This window comes from Argopecten irradians, chromosome 1, assembly GCF_041381155.1.
Source record: "Argopecten irradians isolate NY chromosome 1, Ai_NY, whole genome shotgun sequence".
Taxonomy (NCBI): Eukaryota; Metazoa; Mollusca; class Bivalvia; order Pectinida; family Pectinidae; genus Argopecten; species Argopecten irradians.
This window is the reverse complement of record NC_091134.1, coordinates 20,960,520-20,973,254: the sequence shown is the minus strand read 5'-3', so window position 1 is coordinate 20,973,254 and position 12,735 is coordinate 20,960,520. Positions and strand designations below refer to the sequence as shown.

At 36.2% G+C, this 12,735-nt stretch overlaps 1 protein-coding gene across 2 annotated transcripts in view; it reads right to left on the bottom strand.

Moving 5' to 3' along the window:
• The window catches only part of LOC138320490 (tensin-4-like), a 106,968-nt gene that overhangs the window by 76,300 nt on the left and 17,933 nt on the right, over nt 1-12,735 (bottom strand). For both annotated transcript variants that reach the window (XM_069263476.1, XM_069263486.1), the window contains exon 2: nt 6,483-6,563. In XM_069263476.1, the coding sequence (XP_069119577.1) occupies nt 6,483-6,563 (81 nt within the window). The remainder of the gene's footprint in view (nt 1-6,482; nt 6,564-12,735) is intronic.

Genomic DNA, 12,735 nt, shown 5'->3' with positions numbered 1-12,735 from the left:
AAAGCACAAAAAGTGAAAACCTAAAAATAGCAAAAGGCACTACTAGACCATAAGAACAATGTGTCTATGAAGTTTCATGGAAATATTTCTGCTGGTTTTAAAGTTGTGCTCCGGAAACGATTCTTACACAAAAATCTGCCATTTTCAGCAATGTTTCCATGGTTACAGAAAAAAGTACAATAAGTGAAAACCTTAAAATAGCAAAAGGCACTACTAGACCATAAGACTAATGTGCCTATGGAGTTCCGTGCATATATCTCAACCGGTTTTCCAGTTATGCTCCGGAAACGAACTGCTCCGGAAACGAACCTGGTACAAAAATATGATATTTTCAGCAATGTTTCCATGGTTACAGAAAAAGTGCAAAAAATGAAAACCTAAAAATAGCAAAAGGCACTACTAGACCGTAAGAACAATGTGTCTATGAAGTTTCATGGAAATATCTCTGCTGGTTTTTGAGTTGTGCTCCGGAAACGATTCTTACACAAAAATCTGCCATTTTCAGCAATGTTTCCATGGTTACAGAAAAAAGTACAAAAAGTGAAAACCTTGAAATAGCAAAAGGCACTACTAGACCATAAGACCAATGTGTCTATGAAGTTTTGTGGAAATATCTCTTCTGGTTTTAGAGTTATGCTCCGGAAACGAACCTGGTACAAAAATATGATATTTTCAGCAATGTTTCCATGGTTACGGAAAAAATGCAAAAAATGAAAACCTAAAAATAGCAAAAGGCACTACTAGACCATAAGACCAATGTGTGTATGAAGTTTCGTGGAAATATCTCTACTAGTTTTAGAGTTATGCTCCGGAAACCATTCGTACGGACGGACAGACAGACGGACGGAACCCATAACTAGTTATACAACTTATACCAATCACTGTCGAGGGCCAAATGAAAGCGCACAAGGGGTCTTAGAGTGGGAGAAACTGGATTGCCCGGATAAAACCCAGTGATCGAGTAAGTGACCCCTGATCTTTTCACGTCCATGACGGGGATCGAACCCCAGCCAGCTAGGTGGAATGTGAGGCACGTTCAAGATGGTGAGTGCTCGCGAGCGTTAGTGGGGCTCGCTTCTTAATGGCCATGAAGAGAGCCTTGTTAAGGAATTTTTTAAATACATATTTATTCTGATAATAGTGCTAGAGCAAGTACCATATCGAATGCATGTCCGAACACCCGCTGCCGTTCAGGGAATTTCTTGTCATGCAAGCGCTCGCCATCCTGTACACGCCTCTGGTCCTTTCGATCAACACAATTCAACCCTAAGATTTCGAAAATTTCTCCTATTAAAACGAAGATAACTTATCGATGAAACCATGATCATGTTGATCAAATATTAAGGAAAATTGTTAAAATATTTCTTTTTAGAGATAGAAAATTGTGTATACAGTGATAAAATGATCACCATCAACCTCTGTAGTACGTACACACAAAGAGAAACTGGATGTGTTCTTTATCTGATTTACTGATCAAATCAAACACTTAGGCAGGATGCGTTCCTGATTTAGAACACTGTCGAACTTTTAGCCAGTCAATTTACATCCCTGTTACAAAATCATCCAAATAATCGATTTACATGCAGGTTTCTCCTCAAGAAAAAAAAATGTTAGTCTTTATGGCGTCATACTGATACAATGAAAAATACCTCATAAACACCTAAATCATCACGTCTGAATAAGTGTTGAATTGAACATTTAGAATTTTATAGCTAGTTGACAGTTAAAACATTATCAGTTATTAAAAATAACAGTATCAAATTTCATTTCAGACAGTATCAGACATCGGCACATTGAAGGCAGTATGGAAAACTTAACATTAAGGATCGTATCAGACTTATGGGTTATATGTCTTTGTAAGTCAGAATCGCCTTTGTTTCCTAGCAATGTCTGATACACTCGCTGCCTCTGTCTCGTTGGGTCTATTGCCTTTTTTAGGATCCAAAAGTGTCTGACAATTTATGACAATGGGTAGTTTTTCATTCCATACAAATTTATCTCCAATGTAATTTCCTGTCTCCTACATACAGTGCCTTGCGAATCCTGTCTGGTGCGAACATGTTACTCAATTTACAACGAAAAAAATATATATCTGCTAAAATTGATATCAATCATGATTTTTTTAGCGGATAGGCTCTACATAACTCCCAAAGCAATTACGATGAGGTTAAATGTTCAAGTAATTAACCTTATTAAAGGTAAAAACCACTCACATTAATAATATACCAACATTGCCAAGACATTTGAGGGACAAAGAATGTTCATAATTCACAATGAGATATGTATGTATGACATGTTTTACACATTGTTAATTATAATTGCATAAAGAAATTGAAGTTATTATTATAACTGCTGGTCTAATAATGTAAGAAAAGACCAAGGATCGTATTACAAAATTGTGAGTGAGGAATGCCAATATTGTTTTGTGGCAAAATGTGATCAAAATATTAAGGTAAAGTCTGAACAGAAATTTGGGATACCCTGGTACTCATGGATCTAGATACAACAAATCATCTACTTAAAGTACACTGCTTCTGAAATCAAAGTTGATATGTATTAAGTGTCCCAAGACATTTGATGAAAAGAGGCCCAATGGACCTTAGCGGCCATCTGACAGACTATAGGAGATTTCAGAAAAGATGGCGATGACGTCACACAAAGGTACATCCGGGCGCCCAAAGGTACAACTCTGTATATCCACACATAAACATAGAGGGAAAACAGCCGCTTGCGATGATTGTTTACGTTCTATTGTCATAAATAGTGCGACAATCTGAGAACTATTGCGTTATTTTAATTATAAAAAGGGTAAATAAATATATTTAACAAAAATATTTAGATATAAACATCTGGTATTCATATATTTCACTCTATTTATACTCCATTTTCGACCGCCACGAGTAAAAACACGGTCGACATTAGACATACGTATAAACATTGACAGAAGTTACAAAATTATCAGAAACTACATATAAAAATTCCAAGTTTTCCCAAATAATATAATGATATTTTAATAATCGATTACTGTTTTCTAAGTTTAACTTGGTAAAACATCTTACGATGTGTGATTATGACTAAATTAAAATTTGCCTTCGTAGATTACCCCAAGCGCACGGCAGCCATTACATACAGTACTGCCGAGATCCCGAATTTCGTCATTTTTCAGAGTCACAAAATTATATATTCTGGTTAACTTTTTCGTCAGAAATTTTGGAATTTAGTTTATGACATTCAAAAGAGTCATTTTATAGTTTCTTTTTATCATATTTTAAAACAAAACTTCGAGTATTTTAGGATTCTCGATGCCGTGCGCAATGTGTCCTGGTCGGCATTTCTAGTATTACGATCTAGCTATGTTGTAATTCATAAATCTAAATGTAGTCTATCTAACATGCATTCAAATTACTTAAAAGTAATATCATCTCAATTTGGCATTTCACATAACGGCATATGGAATAAAAGTGACTAAAAAATAAACTCATGAAATTGAACGATTTCACTATTTCACTATTTTATTTTTCGAGATATCGGCAGCAATACTGTACGTGTACGTACACATACATCTTCATTTATGTGTAACCGTGGTTTATACCATTTATTTAAAACCAGATATACATAGGAAATAACGAAATATATATCTTTTACAAGTACTTATTGAGATATACGTTGGTAATTACGTATAAATATTATTAATTTCCCAACTATTGGCTGTTGACCGAGGTGATCTACCGGCGAAGCCATGCACGAGCGGCCGTGGTCTGACCAGGTGGTTCACATTTCGTTATATTTATATTAAATAGTGTTATGAACAGATTTTCCGTGTATTACAGAAATATGATACATTGAAATCAATTATTTATTCATAACTTTTTCACAACATGGATTTCTATGTGTGAACAAAAAGCGTGTACATGTGACGGCCCGACACCGCTTCGCAAGCTGGCCTCAACACTAAATCTACACAAATATATTTAGCAATAAGAAATTGTAAATATAAATGTCTGTAACCTCTGAAACAATAAGAAACTATTTTAATGTCAGAATTTGCAAGTATGAAAGTGTATACTTTTGTCACAGTATCGATTTTGTAGCAGTGCTGTACGTATCTGTTATTGTTTTTATTAGTCTCCATATTGTGTTTGTACCTTTGAGGACCCGGATGTAAACTTTCTGTGACGTCACGCCATCTTTTCTGAAATCTCCTATAAGTACAATACAACACAATAAAAGTATGCAGTAGAGGGAATAAACTTTGGGACAAACTACAAAAAGAAATTGTTTGAATTTATAAGTACATATTTGACCCCTGTGATCTTGAATAAAGGTCAAGATCATACTTGGTACCCGTCATCCGAGCATGTTAATCAAAGCAGAACAACGAGGTATAGGACCAATATCAGTACCCTTACTCTATCAGTTAATTATAAGTTCTATGACTGAAAAAATTATGCATGGCCTATAGTCATATGATTGGGTTAAGACAAACTATAGTCAATGTGTTTGTCCATAATGGGTCAAGACCATATTTCTGGAATCAAGATTGATGTGTATGATTGCCAAGACACATGAGAATGGCCCTAACGTTTCTATTATTGACCAAGAAGAAATAGATATAGTGACCTGTATAAGCTTTGACCTTGAAAATGAGGAGCATAAAGTAGCCACATTCTAACATCAATATCAGGTCCAAGGGTATCAGGAAAGGTTTCAGGAGACCCACAGAAATTAGGAATTATCAGAGTTAGGCAGTTTGGTGGTGTCCAGGGAGACCTAAATCCGAGATTATACAGACAACTTCTTCACTTTTCTTCTGTAGACTAGGTACATATCAATATCTCCAGACAAAGAGAAGATATCTACAGATTTACAGACAATATGCTAAAGGCCAACCACCTTACCAAGTCCAAATGCTGTCCAATGTGGAACTCTCCTATCAAATCTATGATATACTTGGGTATTTACATATACTTGCCTTTTAGTTTGGTGATCAGAAAATGATTCCATAACTATCAAAAGCTTATAATTGACCTGCTTGACATTTCATGTGACGTTTAACCATTATTGACATGAATATTTTATGGCTTCATTTGAGCTGAACTTAAGTTATCTAATCAATTGTTATATGGAATCTTTCAAATTATTTACACACCATTCGCCTAGGATATTATTACAGATCAAATCACTGAATACCAAATAATACCAATCAATTCTATATTACACAACCACCAATCTAAGCACCTTGTTATGGTATAAACCATATTTCAGCACACTGGAGGTCATCAGAATGTTTTCACTTGAAATATTTTCATGTTATTTCTTTAAAATCTATTAAACAAATTCAAAATGCACATTTTTTCAGATAATAGACAAGAATTGAGCATTTATAAATATAAATATATCTCTTTTTTTAGACAACCTAATGACAAACTCCACATTTAAATAGAATTTTGATTATGACTAATTGACTATTGAAATTATGATCAGGATATGTTTCAGGGGGATGCAACAAAGGTATACCTGACCTCCACAGTACTGTGCTTGGCCGTATCTTCTCCTCAGAGTCATCATAAAAACTCATTTTAAAGCCAAAGATAAAATTGAGAATATTTCGTTTGTCAATTTCTATAGAACATTGCGTGACACGTGAAAGGTCTTGTTGTGTTCCTGCTGAACCTTATAATAAACTAAGGAATACATTACAGAACCTGAGCGGGGTATGGGTTGATAGACTGATAATGGTAGCAGAGCCTTGGCCTGATAACATGGTACCAGACCAGGAGACACCAAATCATCACTGACTGTCACAATGTCTGCCGATAACTCCTTCTACATCTCATACATGTATACAACAGATCTTTATTACATGACATAAAAACATTTTATATCATGAAATGAAATTCTGGGTCACCAGGCCAAACTGATCAGAAATGATTTCAGAACTCAAAAGAACTGTGTTGCACCTTATAATTCTGAAAAAAGTCCAAGAAGATGTTCACAGTAACTGAAGGTCACGTCACCACAGTACATCAAAGGTGAGGTCAACACAGTTCATCGAAGGTCAGGTCATCACAGTTCATCAAAGGTCAGGTCATCACAGTTTATCCAAGGTCAGGTCAGGTCACTACAGTTCATCAAAGGTCAAGTCACAACAGTTCATTAAAGGTCAGGTCACCGCAATTCATCAAAGGTCAGTTCATCAAAGGTCAGGTCTGGTCACCACAGTTCATCAAAGGTCAGGTCACCATAGTTCATCAAAGGTCAAGTCACCAAAGTTCATCAAAGGTCAGGTTACCATAGTTAAACAAAGGTCAGGTCATCACAGTTCATCAAAGGTCAGTTGATTATAGGGTATGGTAGGTCAGCAGGTCATGAAAGTTCACAGACGACCATGTCTTTATACTTCACAAAAGGAGAGGTCATGTTTTATGAAACCCCTGTATTATACAGGCTCTATAGGAATGGAGGTTGGAGAAGCTACTTACCCTCATGTCCTCTAAGTGAGTCTGAACACATTCTGCCCGAGCGTTCTGGTCTGCACCCTGGACAGAGAAGCTCCCGATATACTGAAATAATAATAATAAAACATTTTAATCATTCAAGTACCTGCCCTTGAATTTTATGCAAAGCAACATTAATACTTATAAAATGTTTTCCTTTCTGGAACCTTTTTCAAATGTTGCAGCCTCTAATCATTTTTGCTGCTTCAATTTCATACAGTATAATGATTCCTTACTGGGATATCTTTCCCACCTGTTGCTGCCTCAAACAGTTTGACTGTAAAGTTACCCTCTGTGGAACCCCTTTCCCACCTGTTGCTGCCTCAGACAGTTTGAGTGTAAAGCTACCCCGTCTGGAGCCGCTTTCCCACCTCTTGCTGCCTCAGACAGTTTGGGTGTAAAGTTACCCTCTGTGGAACCCCTTTCCCATCTGTTGCTGCCTCAAACAGTTTAAGTGTAAAGCTACCCCATGTGGACCTCTTCCCACCTCTTGCTGCCTCAGATAGTTTATAATTAGGAGTAAGCTACCCATGTGAACCTTTCCCACCTCTTGCTGCCTAGACAGTTTGGGTGTAAGTTACCCTCTGTGGAACCCTTTTCCCACTGTTGCTGCCTCAACAGTTTGTGAAAGTACCCTCGTGACCCTTCCATGTTGCTGCCTCAAATTAGTGTAAAGCTACCCCATGTGAAACCTCTTTCCCACCTCTTGCTGCCTTAGACAGTTTGGGTGTAAAGTTACCCTCTGTGGAACCCTTTTCCCACCTGTTGCTGCCTCAGACAGTTTGAGTGTAAAGTTACCCTCTGTGGAACCCCTTTCCCACCTGTTGCTGCCTCAGACAGTTTGAGTGTAAAGCTACCCCATGTGGAGCCGCTTTCCCACCTCTTGCTGCCTCAGACAGTTTGGGTGTAAAGTTACCCTCTGTGGAACCCCTTTCCCACCTGTTGCTTCCTAAGATAGTTTGAGTGTAAAGTTACCCTGTGTGGAGCCTCTTTCCCACCTGTTGCTGCCTCAGACAGTTTGGGTGTAAAGTTAATTTGGAGATGATATCTTCCTACCTAGGGATTACATCTTGTGAATGTCAGACGACTATCTATACCTCTCCACTCTCTCATCCATCTTTTTATCTCGACAGATTTAAAGTTTTTTTTTTCTGACAGATAACAGGTCCTAAAAGCTCGATTCAACAGTCAAATATACAGTAAAAGATGTACAATGTATACCAACACCAGCTAGCATAGAGGAACATAGTAAAGTTTCTTTAAAGTTACCAAAACTTCTGTCCAACAGAATCATAATGTCTTTCTTATCTCTTCTCAATCCTGTATCATTTTTCTTTGGGAATGTAGTCAATATACTAATTTAGCTATAGTGTGAAATACAAGACACGTGAAATATTTTCATGATATAAGAATTAGTTCAAAGATGTTTTATCATCAAAGATTTTTTAAAACTGGCCCTGACTATGAATAAGCCATAATTGTATATTGGCCCTGATTTTGATCGAAATATTGACTTCAGAAATTCTTCTATAACACTCATGAAAGGAACATTCCATCCATTGCCTGGGGGACTTATACCTTAATAAACAGTTTTGAAAAGATTCAATATGGACATCTTCCTATTTTCTTTTTTTTAAATTTGCTACCTTATTAAAATTATCTTTTTATTGGACTAAAACTAGTTATCTTATGTGTGATTAAGACCACTTGGCAGACTCGAACCTGTAAGTCGTAAACTTATGACATTAGTGCACTGTGAGATATACCCTGATCAATATTAATCCTATCAAATGACTTCTACACTTGGAAGACTAACATTTCCGTTGATTCAGCAATGCCTCGTGCTGTAACATGGGCATGTACCTATTCAGTGTCAGAACAAATTAATGCTATAGCATACACAATTGCAAAATGCAAAGTCACATCTATTTATATAATGCTCTTTGATTGACTGGTGATCCGTCAATTGCAAAGTTCAGTTTATGTAATATGGTAATAATATTAGATTAGATACGGTTTGTAGTACATTGTCCGGATGTGAAGTGAGAGCACACTACACAGATGATTTACATTCCATTTTCTCTCATACTTGACAGGGTTATCCCACGGTTTCTAAGGAAAAGATAACTCTGTCTTTTATCGGGCTAGGGAAAGACAGCTCACAAGTGATAGACAGTGACATCATCAATACATGTGACGACCATTTTTACGCACAAAGACGTTCATGTTGACTGAATTTTAACCATTTCTCGTTAAAGTATGAGAGAAAAAGATTCTTACATGGGCCTGTCAGGTGAACGTGAACAGGGATATCTCAACCCTCATAAAAGATTTTGACCGTCAACCCTCCGCAAGCCTTGGGTTGATTAGCCAGAATCTTTCACTTGGGTTACCTCTGTCCACTTGACAGAGCCATGTAAGATTCTATTAATCATATCTCTGTGTGAAGGTCTCACACTTACTATATATAGGCCACTTAACATATTTCATCATCACTAAAAACTGACACAAACTTAACATTGCATGACATCGCACAATTGTTATAATACACATCCAATTTAATTAGCAATTAAATGAGTCTAAAACTGATGAATATTACGCAGTTATCTGAACATCATAATAATGTATTATATATAAACATACATCCCTTATTATTGCCGTTTCCACTTTTAATTTAAAGGTAATTAAATAGTTTCTTTACTTTAAAGCATATTTTGATTGGTCTTCATGAAATTGCATGCAATATATCTACACTTACTTGAGGTAAACATTCTGATAACTTGAAATTTTAACTTACTGAAAACCTGCTTTTTTCAAGGAAAGAAGTTTTGACAAAATAAAGGAATATGTTTCCCATTAGAATAAGCATTTTATCTTTTTACGTTATCAACAACACCCACCTACAAAGCTAGGTAAAATTTGTCACAACCACACAATATGTTCTTTATTTCATCAACTTTTTTTTACACTTTTTCTTGTGGTGGAAACTGTACAGATATTTTACCAGACGATTGCAACCTTAACTTTATGACCATGGCACGTTTCAATAATGGATCAATTTTGAATAAAATCAGATTTCCCTGATTGCGACTTCATCATGTACCTTCTACCAAATACCTTTATATAAATCTGATTACCTGGATTAGATTGAAACAGATGTTTATACAGTTTAATCAAGTTCTATACAGTCATTCCAATCTGAAGAAATGAAAGAATTTGCATTGATTTTTTTTCTCTCTGTATATTTCAACAGCAGCTTGTGTGTATAACGAGACAGTGGTTGCTGTGAGATCTGCGCTATCTACATTCTAGAGAATTTACAGAAAATTAGATCTGCCATTCCATTAGGCTTAACTATCAATGTTTGTTAGGAATGTTGTATATTAGTGTAAATGAAATTTGTGGGCACATCTTCTCCCCTGATTATGGTGTCTTGGCATGCTCGATCAGAAACCTGCCTCACCACATAATACCACCAATTCTATAATATACCAATTGTGAGCTACAGTCACAATTTATTTTGTAGGACTAGAAGTCTAGGTTTATTTTGTAGGACTTGAGAAATCTAGGTTAGTTTCATTGACACATTCCACTGACAATTGACATACGATTGACACTTCTAACTGATATCACTGAGAGCTTCTCTGCTATATCTGTAATGAATTTTCTTCAATAAGCCATGAGGGGGTGAGGGGAGGTTGGGGGAGGGGGCAGAGTGAGTAAGGTGTTCCGACATATCACCTGCACTCTAAGCCTTTTACCTCTTGTTTTGTAACCAGGGTAGATAATAGTTGTAAGATAAGTAGGCCTACTTCATGACCACAGGAAAATGTTTTTTCTCAAGGTACTCATGCTTTCCCTCCACTATCAAACCCAATAAGCCATGTCTCATGTATTAACCCCATTCATACGTGAAAATAACTGTAGGAGGTAAGTTGTAGCAGCCCCCCCCCCCCTCCCCATATCTATAAATTCTTTGCTCTTCGGCAGATGACATATGTCTATGTTTGGTTTAGCTACTACCCACTGACTATTTTCTATTGAGCTAAATTGTGTCATTAAGATAAGTTGTTTTGGGAGGCTGCTGTATATCATTTTTGTCTCCTTAAATTATTATGATTCATCACAAAACTCATCTCTTAAAGATCCCCACGGTAGTGACAAAAATTGATCTATCGAGATATTCTCAAAATGCTACAGAAACTTAAGCTTCAAAAATTGATCTATCGAGATATTCTCAAAATGCTACAGAAACTTAAGCTTGGAAATTTGTCATTGTTTATCCCTTCATCCAATTTCTGACACGAGTCAAATTGATGCTAGTCCACTGGGCTTGTTACAATACAAATAAGGTTATTTCCCCAAACTACAGATCAATCCTATCAAGTTAAATTTGTGGGATGACCTTAATCCAGATATATAGTAATTAGGTCCTGGTCCAAACCCCCAAAAGGATCTATAATATATCTAAACTGGATTAGATCTGCAGTACTCTGAGGTCAATCCATCCCAAATTAATGAGCTTCAATTCTTATATAGACAGCTGATAAAGTGATACCACCTTTGACACATCAATGTTTCCAATCTTAAGAAATTGTTTCAATTTATGAAACTCAACAGAGTTTATAATGAAAGTCAGACTGCAGCTTCGAGGGGACTTCATTTGACCTTGAGGATGGTTTATAGGACTTTGTGGTCACAGTGGGTGAGTAGGGCTTGACGTTTACTTCCAATGTTGGTTGGTGTTTTCAGGAGGCTGAGAGAAATTAAACATTTGTGCTGTTGTGGCAGTGATCTTTGTGTTTTGTTAAACAATTCACTTCAATTACCCTGGACTTCATGCGATATGTATAATAAGATATTCAGTAAAGTAGCCACCAGCCATGACAAGTGAAGACCACCACTATACATGTTCCAAAATGTACCTGACAGGTACTTACAAAACTACAAAAACAAAATTAGGTATCAGGGTTCCCTAAGTGCTCCAAAATGGCAATTTTCTGCAGAAATTTTCAGGAATTTTTATAATAAATAAGAAACATTACATATTACATAGGTTTGATCAAAGGGAACAGCTAATGAAACAACTAATATGTTCTTCAAGTAGTAAATGAATTTACAGCAAAGTACACAAACACATTCCATTTGTCTGGCTTCTGTGTATGATGTTATCATATCCAACAAAATGTTATATTATCTTTATATTTACCTATCTAGTTCACTCCGAACAAAAGCCACCGAGGACTTAAATCCACCCATTACAGACCACAAAAACCTGTTAATTTATATGTATCATCCATCTAACCACTTTAAAAATATGAAAATTATTTAAAAACCAGATAATTTTGCTGTAGATATATGAATTATATGCCTATGAAATATTTACATTGCTTGGAATGCAGTAATAGATAATACATTTATATAAAGCCAGCCTCCCCTGAGTAATATGTATACGGTTTAAATTCTCGCTGGAATCTCCCCAGTGTAAATTGGTCGTGAGATAATGTTGGGAACCCTCCAACAATTAAGATATATATATACACATTATCAGCTTTATCACAGCCAACACAAAGACATGATGATACGCTCTCTAACATACTCTCAAACAATACAATTTAGGCAGACTATATCCAATATGCTCTCAAACAATACAAATTAAGGAGAATTCCTCAATCACTCACATCATCAATACACTCTCAAACAATACAAATTTAGGGATAATTCCTCACATACGCTCTCAAACAATACAAATAAAGGAGAATTCCTCACATACGCTCTCAAACAATACAAACAGTACACTCGTTAAACAATACAGTTTAAGGAGACTTTCCCCTTTAACTTGTTAATTCACCTAGAAAAGAGGATCAGGTGTACCGTTATTCTTGGTCCAATCTGATTAGTTCCTTGACCATTTGAGCAGATCTTTGACCACTTAGGATGTTGACCTGACTGGACAGGGAGTAAAGTCTCCAGACGTTGATATCCATTGTGGCGTAGTCATTGTGTAAACTCATTGATTGGTTAGTCATCTAAGAATCTGTCCCAGTCACTTTGTAGTCAGTCGGCCTTATAAATGGTTCTACACAGCAGCGCAATCACACCAAACATCACACCAAACATCACAACATGGCTGTCTCCTTATACTCCAACAACTCAGGCCAGGAACCAGCTATCTTAATCATAGGATGCACATTACAAAGAATAGTTACACTACTATTTTTTTTTTTTTTTTTTTTCA